At 52.2% G+C, this 14056-nt stretch overlaps 1 protein-coding gene across 2 annotated transcripts in view; it reads right to left on the minus strand.

Moving 5' to 3' along the window:
- CDH13 (cadherin 13) overlaps nt 1-14056 on the minus strand; it is a 1008030-nt gene that overhangs the window by 78153 nt on the left and 915821 nt on the right. For both annotated transcript variants that reach the window (XM_029925178.1, XM_029925180.1), the window contains one exon: nt 10058-10311. In XM_029925178.1, coding sequence (XP_029781038.1) covers nt 10058-10311 — 254 coding nt within the window. The remainder of the gene's footprint in view (nt 1-10057; nt 10312-14056) is intronic.

A 14056-nucleotide genomic window follows, 5' to 3' on the forward strand; every position in this document is an offset into this window, starting at 1 on the left:
TGCTGAAAACTATAGAAGACTTATGAAGGAAATTGAAGAAGACACAAAGAAATGGAAAAACATTCCGTGCTCATGGATTGAAGAATAAACATTGTGAAAATGTCATTATTACCCAAAGCAATTTACACATTCAATGCAATCCCCATCAAAGTTGCACCAACTTTCTTCTCAAAGCTAGAACAACTAGCTTAAAATTCGTATGGAACCACAAAAGACCCCGAATAGTGAAACCCACTTCTTGAGTTAGTCACACGACTCACCGCCTCCGGCTCATCTACCTGCGTGAGCACTAAGGTGGCGAGGAGCCCCCCATCCGTTCATCGGCTGCTCGGTGTTGCTGATTGACAAAGTGCCCTCATGTACTAAGTCAGCTCCCTCCCTACCCGCCGACTCCTCTCCCCATCCCAAAATGTGTGTCTTTCTCAATCTACACGATCAGGAGCCACTGCCCCAATGCGGGTCTATTGCAAATGCCTTTATTAAAATGAACAACAACAACAAAAAAAACCACACACCCAGCTAAGTGGATTTAACAGCTTAGAAAACAGTGGGCAAGAAATACTAACGTTTGTCAATATCGTCTATGTCGGCAGTGAGAATTAATTTCTCCGGCTGATAAGGAGGGCCATCACAATTATATTTAAATAGAACCGATTCAAAACCCTGCTCTCAGTCATGAAAGTCGGGCCCGTGGCAGATTTGTAACAACCCGTGTAGACGGATGTTAGAAAGGTGGCTGGGTTGTAAAACAACCTTTCTTCTGTGTATCCAAATGGCCAGCTCTTTTCATGTTAACAGAACCGAGTGCCTCTAATTGAGGTTAATAATGAAAATCTTCCATCTCGGATTTATGATAAAAGCCAGGATTCTATTTTTAGCCACGGAAGATGTTAAATCTTTAAAAATTCAGTTGTTTAATTTATTAGAGCTTGTTTTCACTGGCATCTTCGTATCGGAAAAATCTGACCGCTGAAAATAAGAGTCGCCTGTGCTAATATATTTACATAAATAATTAAAAACCCTACACCAGAGTAGGCAATAAAATGTATTGCCACCATAAACTTTCAGTGGAAGACTATCACTTTAATTAAAAACTACAAAGGCGCCGCTGTAAACAACTCATTTACATTTCAAGCTCTGTGTTGACTCAAGAAAGGAATAATTCATTAGACAAAACAAAACAGAAAGGACCTCACCCCAAATCCTGTGATTGGGGTCAGTAACCACATTTAATTAAGATGAAGCATTAATAATATATTTGAGTAGAGGGAGGCTTCACTCTTAATTTCCCCAGGTAGAAATGTTATTATTTAGCCTTTAACTTCTGATTAAAATTTAACAGGTGGGAGTCACTCCAAATTAAACTCTTAAATCTGGTTTTGAAAGCTTTTTTTTTTTTTTTTTTATAAAAAGGAGCCTGAACCCTTCCTTTTCCGCCTCAATAAATGGTAAGCCACTGTATACATTGTGTGTTCCCGAAAATGCCAGCGCTGACAAAATCCAGACTTACAAGTGGACTGAGTTTGGACATCTACTTCCAAAGATCTTAGAAGAGACAGAACAAAATGTCCTTTCAAGAAAGTCTATGGTTTCACCTGCTCTTGCCATCATCTTGGTGATTTTCTCTAAATGGGCTCCGATAGTAGATTCAACAAGGAGTTTGCAGGAAGACGGGCAAAACCTGAAACGGAGCATTTCAACAAACCTTTGGGGGCTGAGTTTTCATCATTGCACGTGGCCTCCGGCATCTGCCTGAGCCCATGAAAGGACGCTACCACGGAGCTAAGAGGTCTCTGTGTCCAAAAGGGGAGAAGAAAGGAAATGACTTAAAAAAAAAAAGACTCAAGGAAGTGAGGACAAAGTGGGCAAAGCAGTTTTCAGAGAGATGAGGATCTCATCTGGATCTGAATCAGACAGTCTGTGTTCAAAGGATAGGCTGAATTTGGATCAAGGCTCTGGAAGAAGGGGAGACTGACGGACTGCTCTTGGCTGTAACCAGTCGGGGCCTGTCTGTCCCGCTCAGGCCTCACTCCTGGGACTGGTTTAAGACAGGGCCACGTGCGGATGCTGTCAGGGGTGGTTGGCATACGTCAATACTGGAAGGTGGAAAATAATAATAATACCGATAAACTACGTCTGCTCATGCACCAACATTTTTATACACACAGATGGCCGCAACCCAGCCGCCATTAACCCATGCCTATTGACCGAGCAGGCCAACTGCCTGGCCCTGGCCGGGCTGCGACCATCTCAAGAACTCCCAGCCTCGAAGAATCTTCTCTGCCTCTAGTGGCCTCAGCCCAAGTCATACCAAATACCCTGGAGTGCATGCGCATCGCAAATACATTTTCTTCCTGTAAAATGCCTGAAATGCTATTTCTGCTTTTGCTTTTGGCCTTATTTGGCTCCGGGGACCAGTGTATCTGCACTCCTCTGTGGTTTCTCTAGCGCACACTCAGACCTTCCTGCACGCTGAGCTCCACAAACAGCTTGCAAAGGTAAAGATGGTTTTGCAAATCTTAAATGTGAAAAAGCTGTGCTGCTATAGACGCCGATCTTGGCTCATTTCAGCTCTGTCATTTTCTTTTCAAATCGTGGAGACAACAGGTTGTGCATTCAGGTCCCTGACACGCTGGTAGGTCCCCGGAGAACCTGGAGGTCCAGGTGCTGGGCCTGAAGTGCTCAATTCTGCAATGGTCCTGATACTGCTTTATCAGGGAGGGTGATAAGGCAGTGCCCCCGGAGCCCGCGTTCAGAGAGTAGACGGAGGATTAAGTCGGGAATGACAGAAAATCGTGAGGAACGTGGTGCTAAGTGTCTATAAAGCCCCAGGAGCGCAGTCGCAAGGTCAGGGCCACCTCCCAGTGGAGGGGATGACTAGCCGGTCTCAGTAGGAGACACAGCGATGGGCTTGGGGCTCTCCGCAGCCCTCCCCACACCCCTGCCTGCTCTCCTTCCACAAAGCAGGGCCCAGAGGCTCCGCTTTCCTTATCAGCCACAGGGACATGAAGAAGATCTCACCGGCAGGGTTGTAGGAGCTACATGGCATTGGCAGTGGTACTTTTGGTGAACTTTCATATAAAAATGCAGGACGAAAGGCCCAGTACCAGCAATCTTACTACCATTATCCCCAGGCACATGTCTCAGGGGGCAGGGGGGCAGACCGTGGACGTCTCTGCCAGTCTGGGCTGGCACCCAGTTCCCAGGGGCAGAGACCTGCACAGAGGCGGGGTTTCTGGGAATTCAGGAACGTGTTGACGGGTGAGACCACAGTGATGCTTGGAAACAATTTCTCTCTCTTGGCCCTTTCTCCGCAGCTAGGGGAACACTGGCTCTTGTTCCTCAAGGAAACCGTTTATCCCCTGCCTTCCTTGCTCACCCGCCTCCTTGCTTCTCTCCCGGGGACCTTGTTTGTAGCACACGCTCTTGTTCTCACGACTGCGAGTTCCCCAGGGGCTGGAGGCAGAGCCCACTTCTTGCACAAGTGCATACATGACACCTGGCAGTGTCAGGGTCCCACTGGGCTCTAAATGAATACCATTAAGCAAACTCAGTAAACGAATGAATGAATGAATGAATGAATGAATGAATGAATGAATTAAAAAATGGCTTTAATTCTTGTGCTTTCATCAAGCAGCTGTCTTGAGCAACACAATTACCTACTAGGTTGATTGTGTTACAATCTAGTATCACGGCACATTTCGACTTTGAAAGTTTACCCTGAGAGGGGGGCCTCGGTGGCTCAAGAGGTTGAGCATTTGACTTCAGCTCAGGTCATGATCTCACGGTGAGTTCGAGCCCCATGTCAGCCTCTGTGATGACAGCTCAGGGCCTGGAGCCTGCTTCTGATTGTGTCTCCCTTGCTCTCTGCCCCCACACCCTCACACTTTCTCTCTCGAAAATAAATAAACCTTAAAAAATAAAATTTATCGTGTGGTTTCTTTGTTCTGTAGAAAGTTTCAATATTCAAAGATTTTCATGGTAGAAAAGTCTATTTACGTCAAGCCACCCACGCTTCCTTTCTTCCGTCCGAAAGAACCCTAGTTTTCAAAGCTCACTACTATCTAGCTAAATGACTCCATGTCCTTGTGTCCCCTGCTATCGGGTGTGGTCACATGACCAATCTTGGCCAATGAGATTTAAACAGAAACGGGGCTGACTTCCAGGAAGTCTCCTTAAAAGACAGGAGACTCCCTTCTTCCCTTTTCTCCCACCTCACTGTCTGGAATGCAGATGTGAAAGTTGGTGCACTAGCAACCATACCAGTCCAGGAGGACGCGGATGCCAGCCTGGAGATGGTCGAGTGGTGGGCAGGAAGGACACCAGACCCGCCCTACATGCCCTGGACTCTGCCATGGCTACTGTAGACTTGGGTGAGAAAAAAAAATAGACTTCTATCTTCTCTGAGCCACCGTCATTTTGAGTTTTCCTGTTCTATTCAGCCAAACTGAATCCTCACAGATACAGCGCTGCCTGTCACCCCCGCGCAGGGCTCCCTGGATGAAGGATCCTTTCCGAAAACATGTTGAACAGTGACAGGTCATTTCCCATTGGTAGGGACAGTGTTTCTCGTGAACACACATTTCATATATTCAGGGTGTGGGCAGAAGTCGCTGCGGCAGCGGGGTTTACTGCAGGCCCGGACGCGAGGAGCTGTGCCTGAAAAATGTTCAGAATCGGAATTGCTACTAGGTTGGCTCAGCAGAAATCCCTTGATTATGCAACCCAGTGAAATCAGTTTTCTCAGGGGACTGAGCTGCTGGTTGTGTCCCCAGAGCAGCCAACTCAACAGACAGGAGGCCAGGGTTAGTCCCCCTGTCATCCATGTCACGGCTGCAGACCGTCGGGCAGAGGCGGTCATTTCCACACGGGCATAATCATCACTGAGCTGCCCCTTCAGACAGCAATTAGCCAACACGTTCGGTTGCACAAGCCTCTTCCTCATTAGAGACCCCGAAATGTCAGGGAGGAAGTCTGGCTCCTGTCTCGTGGACGGGGAGGCAGGGTCCGCCCGGGAGGCTGGAGCGAGCCTGGGGGTGGGGGCGGGGGCAGCTCTGGGTCAGGATGTCAGGATCGACATGACCCGTGAGCAGAGAGGCTTTCTAACCATGATGTCAGTTCGAATTACTAGGGAAAATACAGATTTGACTGGGTTTCAAAAACCAAGAAGTCTTGAGATGACAAAAGGCATTAGCAATACCAATCCTTTGGCTCAAAGAATTTTCGAAAAATTCTTCAGGAAATTAATGATGCATTAGACAATTTAGCTATAAGCATGGCCACTGACCTTTTTAGTAAAATAATTGCATGCAACTGGAAACACTCTAAATATCCCGTAACAAGGAGACAAATGAATACACAAGAACATCCAAGTAATAGAATAATAGAAGGCTATCAAGCAATTAATAATGGCCGTTTCTTGACATGGAAAACCTGTTCACCCAGAAGTAGACACGCAGCTTCCAGAACTGGACCGGTGCTGAGAGCCAATTCTGGTAATAAAAACGGAAGTCTTCTCACACCTGACTGAGGGAGCGATACCCAAGTTGTTAAAAGGGTATTGTGTGAGATATTACGGATTCTTTATCACCTTCCTTATTCTTAACTGCCTTTTCAAAAGTCTCCTCCATGAACTATCTTAACTTTATAACAAGGATAAGAAGATACAAGCCATTAAAAAGAAGAATTTCACCTGTCATCAGCCCACTGATGTCCATTTTGATTTGGCTAAGAGCGCAAGGCGATGGGCTTTTAACAAGTTTTAATAACTCGGGCTTTTTAGTGAGAATATTCACTATGATGCCTGGACACCTCCTGTCTTTAGCGTTACCGGCCTCGCCGAGATCAAGGCGCCTTTCACAGACCTTCCTGTTCCCTGGGGAGATGAAAGAGTACCCAGAGGAGACGGGCCTTTCATCATGGGAGACGGGATGCCGGCCAGGACGGGAATTGGTTAGAAGGGCCTAAGTTTTGTGGGGGCTTGGGGGTGGGAGGAGGTGTCCCACTGTGACAGCGATGGAGCCCCGCCCTCAGGGGAGAGGCCAAGTGCCTGTCAGGTTGGGGCAGGACCCTGGTCACGGGGAACATCCCTGGGCTCAGAAGCTCCCAGTGCCTGGAGAGTCATCTGAGAAGAAAACAGGGTTATTGGGGCTGAGTCACAGAGAGTCTGGGAATGCAATATTGACAGAGATAGAGAAGGTGGTGGTGGGGAGAGGCAGAGAAGGAAGGAAGGGGGGGGAGTGGGGAGGGAGACAGGAGAGGAACGGGAGAGGGGTAGAAAACCAGATAGAGGGGAGTATATGAAAAAGACCCAGAGAAAAGGATGGAGGGGAGACCCAGAGAAACGGATGGGGTGGGTGCCAGGACAGTCGGGGGCAGAGACACAGAGAGACAGAAAAGCAAGGGACAGACAGAGCAAAGGAGATAACAAGAGAGACAGGCACGAACAGAGAGGGACACAGAGACAAAGCTACATGGCACACACACACATACAGGGCCACCTGCCATGACCCGCATGGTGGCAGAGCTCAAGGCTGCGGCTCTGACGGAATGGAGACCCTCGAGGGCAGGATGGGCAACCTATGTGCGCCCCTGTCACCTGAATTCCCTGACACGCAGAGTTCCCTCCCTCCTCCCGTGCCTGCTCCCCAACGAATCACCAAGACAACAGCAATAATGGGCCCACTCACAAGGTCGCCCGTGCCTCTTGGAGGGTTCTGGGCAGCCAGGCACGGTCCGGTCATTAGAGAAGGAGTCCCAGCCTGGCCAGCCCCGCCCTGCAGCCCTGCTCACACTCTGCATACACAGCCCCTTGGGGACAGCACTGCTCAGTGTGTAGGATCATGGGCGGCAAGGAATTAACGGACCTCTTCTCCCAGAGGGCTCCAGGGACAGTGGCGCAGCCTGTCAGTGATGGCGTCCCTGCCTTGATGAGCTCAGAACGGGCACCAGGGGAGGCCCACTCAGTGCCAGGCGGAGAAACGGGGGCACTTCTTGGTCACTGTGGGCTCCGGCAGGAAGGTGTGTGAGGAGTCCGGCCAGAGAGAGAAATGTGTGACCGACACACACACACACACACACACACACACACACACTCTCTCTCTCTCTCTCTCTCTCTCTCTCTCTCTCTCTCACTTTGCTTCGAGCCCGGAAGAGGGATTTCTCCAGACAATTTGTAAATGCTGGAACTCTTAGGCAAACCAACCACAGAGAAACACCTCGGCTGTATTTCCTGAGGGGACTTACAACATTGAACTTGGTCACAGAGACTCTCGGTGGTTCCCGAGGACGCAGCATACATTCCTGTCTCCTGGGAAGAACCTCCTGGACTCCACCGGTGGCTGTGGTGGGACCTGGGGCCCACAGAGGGCACCCCCCCTCCCCCGCTGTTCTGTGTGGCTCAGAGATGGGCCTGTGTCCAACTCGGCTCTGTGACAGCCAAGCCTGGCCCTGCACTTGAACTTCCGAGTGGGAAGCATGTCTTCCTGCTGCTGGGCTGGGGACGGGCACTGCTGGCGGCCATCAGGGTGTCGCTCAGGAGGGGGGACAGCAGGGCCAAGAGGTACAAAGAGAACATACTCCAGGCACCTGAATGCTCATGCTGAGGCCCCTTGTCCCCATCACGCAAGGCGGTACGCGCCCCTCTGAGGCGGGTCCTGGCAGCACGGCGAAGGCCCTATCTGTGCTGAGCGGCGGAAGAAACACAAAGTTCTTTGGGACGTTCCAAACTTGTGCTTTTCCCATCAAGTCCCCCCTCTGGCAATCAACACACTGCTGCCTCCACTGAGGTCCCGCCCGTGGGAGAGCAGGGGACACCTGCACCCCCGTTCCAGGGGCCCTGATACCTCTCGGTGTCTCGGCTCTTGCCAGTCACTCGCTCCCGCTCCAGGCCAGAATCCTGTCCCTACCTGTTTGCCAGACCTGCTCCCTGGGGCCTGGCCCCCCTTCCCGGTTCTGCCTCCCTCCCCGGCAGCTGCCCACATCAGAGAGCATCATCTGCGTGCACGTCAGGGCGCCCTGAGTCAGGAGGCTCCTGACTTCAGCTCAGGCAGGGCGCGCACCCCCGGGGCACGGGAACCCCTGTGGGGGAGTGGCACAAGCCGTGGGAAATGGCGGAGGCAATCCTTTGCCCTGTGAGGTCAGGAAGCGTCTGCCCATTATTTCCCATCCCCTAGAGACTCAGCAATGCCCAGTTCCTGTGCTGTCTCGGGCCTGATCTTTTTTTTTTTAATGTTTGTTTATTTTTGAAAGAGAGAGAGAGAGAGAGAGAGAGAGAGAGAGAGGGAGAGTACTAGTGGGGGAGGGGCAGAGAGAGACGGAGACACAGAATCTGAAGCAGGCGCCACGTTCCAAGCTGTCCGCACAGAGCCCGATGCGGGGCTTGAACCCACGAAACGCGATATCATGACCTGAGCCGAGGTAGGATGCTTAACCGACTGAGCCACCCAGGCGCCCCGCGGTTCTAAACATGCTCAATAGGCCATCCAGGGACTCTACCAATAGACTTCTCCTTTTGCCTAAGTCAGCCAGAGCTGGTGTTTAACAAAGAACTTGGACAGACCCAGCTCTCCTGCAGCCTTCTGTCTCAGCATCCATCCCCTCCCCCGCCAAAGTTAACACATTCAAGACTGGCAACACCCCAGGTCACAGGGCGAGGGCAGAACCCTGGCTTCAGCAGCATCAAGCCTGTGGAAGGTCCCTTACTCCGCCCTGCCACCCCCACCCCGAGTCCCCTCTGCTGCCCCTGTCATAAAAGTCCATAGTGACAGTCAGGCTTCCCTAAAGACACCCTACATTTGTACATTTGCCTGTCTGTGAAGCTTAAGGAAAGGAAAGCTTTCTCTTTGATATTTAAATTGCATATTTCCTCTGCCAGGTACCCAGCAGGAAAAGGAAAAAAAAGAAAAAAAAGAAAAAAAAAAAAGAATGGCAATTTCAGAGTCACATTATTATAGGATTTGGTACAGTTTGCACCTTTATCTAGTTCATCTGGCATTTCAGGAAGTTTTGCTGTGAAAATAAATCCCCTTCTGGGACTGGAAACGCGAGCTTCCCGTCTGCCGGCCACTCACAGGAAAGCGGCTGCGTGGGGACCCTGACATGTTTCCAGGTGTTTCAAATCAGGAAAATACGACGCGTGTTTATTAGAAGTGTATCTAATACTTGATGATGTGTTCTTCCAGCGAGAAGAAGATTAGATTTTCGAAAAGAAAGATTAATAACTTTCTTTTGCGGAGACAAGCGTGCGTTTGGACCTGCATGTCGATTTCAGCCCGTTGTGAAACACCGTACCCGTGTGAGCCCCCTGGGTGATGATCATTTAATTAAATCATGTCACGAAAACACCTTCTTTCTAAGCACCGGACCGAGCTCGGAAACGGAGACAGACATTTTGAGAAGGGTTTTTTTTGTTTGTTTTTTTTTTTTTTGGCTTGCCATTTATCAATCAAAACCCTAACGCTGATGTTCCTTTTCTGAGTACCAGCAATGTCTGCTCCTTCCCGTTTTTGACCGTTCAGAGCCCCTGGCACTTAGCAGAGAGCACGGACTTTGCAGACCGTCCTGCTTCTAGTCTGATTCCTCTGTAACTAAGCTGGGCAGCCTTGGGCTAGTTCCTGAACCTCTCTGAATTTGTAATACCCTTATCTGTGTGTGGAGTCAGCCGATGCTGACTTATGAAGACACGGTGACGGGAATAGAGGTCAGGTGTCTGAGATGCAGGGGGCCAGAGATGGCGGCTCCTTTCTCTCGTTTTCAGAGACCGTGCTTGGCTCCGGCAGACCCCTCTGGCCATTTGGGAACATGGCCCGGAAGCCCCCCTCCTCCCCAGCTGCTCCACGCTGGGAATCAGGTGTGGGGGCAGCCTCCCCACGGAGTCAGCTTGGTCCGGATGTGATCAGCCATGAGGTCTTTGCTGTGTCGTGTGCCTCCTACTCACCCAGATCACTATCAACTGTAACTGAATGCTAGTTTGCTCCTGACAACCAGGAAAATCCGGAAATGACACGCCATGCCTGCTGCCTGCCTCTGCTTTTCCGTTAGGGAGCCGCGCACCCACCTGATGGTCTGATGCTGCAGGGAGTCTGGGTCCGTGGCGTTCACGGTCAGGAGCACGCTGCCCACAGAGATGTTCTCCTGCCTGGTCACCATCATGGGGTCCGGGTAGAAAACCGGACCCTCGTTGACGTCCAGGACAGTGATGTGGACGGTGGCCGTGGAGCTGGGGCCATAGGAGACGTCAGGTACAAGCGGGTCCTCATTCTCCACTTTGATCAGCAGGGTGTGAAAGGCAGAGATCTCGTAGTCCAGAGGCTGGAAGGGAGGAGAGGGGGCTCAGCGTGCGAATCTGCTACAAAGGACGGGCGCTTTGGCACCAAGCGCCCTGGACATCCCACGGGCCGGGGCGGATGTGTGGGGAGGGAGCTGGGCTTTGTGGGTAACCTGAATGCACTTTGGGGTTCTCCTTAAGAAAGAGAGTATGAAACATACAGATACAAGATTGGGGATGGAAGCTGTTAGGTTTTTTTTTTTTTGGATGGAGAAATAAATGACAGCACATTACGTGAGCCTCAGAGGCCTGGGGACCCCGGTTGAGATCTCTTTAGGCCACGCCCTGGCCACGGTGACACTACAAGGCTTCCTACCTGTGACCCGTAGCCACTCTCGGGGAGGGACGGGGGGATGAACCACTCATGCCTAAGCTTCGCCCGCTTCGGGGCAGCCCTGCCTCTGTTACCATGGGAGATGGAATGGAAAAGGCAGCCCAAAGTCCCGTTTTGTTTTCAACGCTTCCTCCTCGCTCGCCCCAAGGGCTGAGAATGGGCGCTCTCCGGCACAGGCGCATTTCCCGGGAGGGCGTCCAGTAGGGAAAAGGGCTGGAGAGGACCGGAGCCACGTGGGGCTAAGCCTCCGGGCCCTTCCCCCCGAGGGCATTTGAAAATGCATGGGGGCATGGTGAATTGTCTCCATGACGGGGGGGGCTCTGTGACCATACACTGGGCAGAGGCAGTGATGACCGGACGCACGGCCATTCCCCGGGACCGTCCAACACGGTGGTGGGTTGATCTGGTCCCAGGGTCACTGAGGAGGGACCACCTAGATGATTTTGCAGAGGAGTCTGAGAGTACCCAGCCCCCACGGCTGCTGTGCAGAGGGAATCAGAGCGTGTCACGGACATCCCGTTGTAGACATTATTAAACATGCACGTCCACCCCATCACGGACATCACGGATGACATTCACTTGGCCACTCCCTTTCCAAGCCACGAGATGACGCAGGAGTGACATTTCCTGTCCCTGCGGTGTGTGGGGAAGACATTTCAGTCCGATGAGGACATGCTGTTTATTTCAAGTTGTTTCCCTAATGTTTAGTGGGAGAATGAGCAGCCAACTCTGCAGGCCCGCGACAGGGACGCTGGGAGGTCAGGACCAAAGCGGGTGCAGGGAGTTGATTCACACTTGACTAGAGGGAAGCAAAGGACCACGCAGCTTGTACGGGCCACAGCAAGTGGGGGCCGAGCCCCACAGGTGCAAGAGCTGACTGACTGACGTGACCTTCCATAATGACAGCCGACAGCGCCCCCCACACGTGCAGAAGTGCGTGCACCCGTGTGCACACGGACACGCACGTGCAGAGGAAATGCCGACACAGGAGTGTTTCCAGATTGTAACAGGACCCCTCCACCAGCTGTAATGACTCCCAGAGGGACCTTATGAGTCAGCTGATGTAAAGCCCTTGGCACCCAGGAGCTATCCAGTCATAACTTGGCCCCATCCTGGAGACATGAGAATACTCCACTGGTGCATCCCTTTCTAATTTCGGTCCATCCTGAGCGACGCGCTAAATATGCATCCTCAGTGAAGTCCATTTGCCACAGGGGCTGGGGGATTGCCATGCTCAGAACACACAGTCATTCACCCCAGTTTGGAGGCTGAAGGGGAGGGAGCCTTTGGCGCGCTGGGTCGGGACCACCCTGTGCTCAGCGCTAGGGGCAGGGCTGATGGGCAGAGCTCTGTCTCCGGGAGCCCCCCCCCCCATAACCCCATGACCACCCCCCCCCCAGTGCTGGGTAGACCGAGGGGTGACCCTCGGGCAGAGGGTGTCTTTCACACCAGCTCTGGCTCCTGGCACCACACGTGCTTCTGGAGGTCCAACTAACTTGCTGACATGCGTGAAATCCCAAACCTGGCCCGACTGAATTTTCCAACACGATGAAACACCACCAGGCTTGGGTTTTCTATGGTTTGCTAGCCTCAGAGGGGTCTTCACAGAACATCCTGGGCCTGGGTCTGAGGGTGACCTGAACCACCTGCAGCCTGGTGGGGGTGCAGGCCGGGTAGAGAGAGAGGCTCGGGATCCGGAGCCAAAGTGGCCTGGATTATTCACACATGGCCTTTAAGTAGTATGACTAGGGGGCATCTGGGTGGCTCAGTCGGTTGAGATAGGGCATGATCTCACAGTTCGCGGGTTCAGGCCCTGCGTCAGGCTCTGTGCTGATGGCTCGGAGCCTGGGACCTGCTTCAGATTCTGTGCCACCTTCTCTCTCGGCCCCTCCCCCATGCATCCTCTGTCTCTCAATAATAAATAAAAAAAAATAGTACTGCTAGAATGTGTATTTCTCTACGTGTGTATATTCATGTTGGATAAGTATGTGTGTGCCTTTAACATGAACCATGAACACACATGGATTTACATACTCGATGTATATTAGATGTGTCTCTCTGTGGATGTGTGTGTATTTATGTATGAAAGGTGTGTGTGTGTGTATCTCCATCTGGGTTCCCCAAGGATCCAGCTGAGTCTGGAAGCAGAGCCTGAGGCAGGGATTCAGTGCATGGCTGACTGGCATACCTTCCTAGAGGAGCAGGAGTGAGCAAGAACGTGGTCCTGCTGGAGTCCAGCTCCGGCCGATGCCATGGGGGCCCTGGCGCTTTCAATGCACTACTGAGTCAGCCCGTCTCAAGGCAGGGGTGGCCTTTTCACCCCCCTGCCATCAGACCCAGGTGGCTGGCTCCTCCCAGCTGGCACGGCCTGACCTTCTGGGCTGGGTAGGGGTTCCCTTTTGGCAGCTCCGACCTAGGAAGGCCATCTGGTGGGTGCGTTAGTTTCCCAGGGCGGCCATAACAGCGGACTGGGTGGCTTGAGGCAACGGAAGTCCACTGTCTCCCAGGTCTGGAGACCAGGGGTGCAGAATCCACCGTGAGCAGGGCCGTGCTCGCCCAGACAGCTGCCGGGGAGCCTTTCCTGCCTCTTCCCTGCGCTCCTCCGCCTACGGCCGTGTGACCCCCCTTCTCTGCCTCCGCCACCGCACAGCCTCCTCTGGGTGCCTCTGCCCGGACGCGGCCAACTTCTCACAGGAACATGGTCGTATTGGCCGAGGGCCCCCTCCCCCCACCTCACTCCACCGTGACCTCTTCTTCGCTAATCACATCTGCAGTGACGCCATTTCCAAAGAAGGTCACCTTCACGGGACTTCAAAATAGCTTTTCTTCGGGGACATAATTCAGCCCGTAACAGTGGGGCCCCTATTGCCCCCTGGTCCCCACAATACATATACTTGATCTTTACACCACGCTTCACTATTTTCCATGACATTATTTATCCCTTGCTGAGCACCGGCTGTGGGCCAGGAGCGCCCTGGGGGCACCAGCTCACCCAGGACTTGATTTGCCTCGGTATGGCAGGTGTCTTTATTCCCATTCTGTAGATGAGGAACAGGCTCAGAGAGGCTGAATAACTCAGTTAAAGTCACACAGCTCCTAAGTAGCACAGAGCTACGTTTTGGTCCCAGAAGCCTGAGGAAAAAGTCTGAGCCAATAATAAACTGCTGTTTGTACCAAGTGGTGCTTCTTTACATGAGAGGCTGCCTGGGAGCCGGTCCCCTGCTCCACTCTGGCCGATTTATTCACACCGCGATGGAAAGAAGCTTCATAGGTGCCCAAGGGATACCTTTGCTCCCCAGCACAGAGGAGTGTGGTCAAGGCCTGGCCCTGGCACTTGATCACCCTCAGGTCTGTGGGGCTGCACACTCGTCCCTGCCCCTCCCGGACTCCTGGCC

The sequence above is a fragment of the Suricata suricatta genome, chromosome 16, assembly GCF_006229205.1.
Source record: "Suricata suricatta isolate VVHF042 chromosome 16, meerkat_22Aug2017_6uvM2_HiC, whole genome shotgun sequence".
Classification (NCBI taxonomy): domain Eukaryota; kingdom Metazoa; phylum Chordata; class Mammalia; order Carnivora; family Herpestidae; genus Suricata; species Suricata suricatta.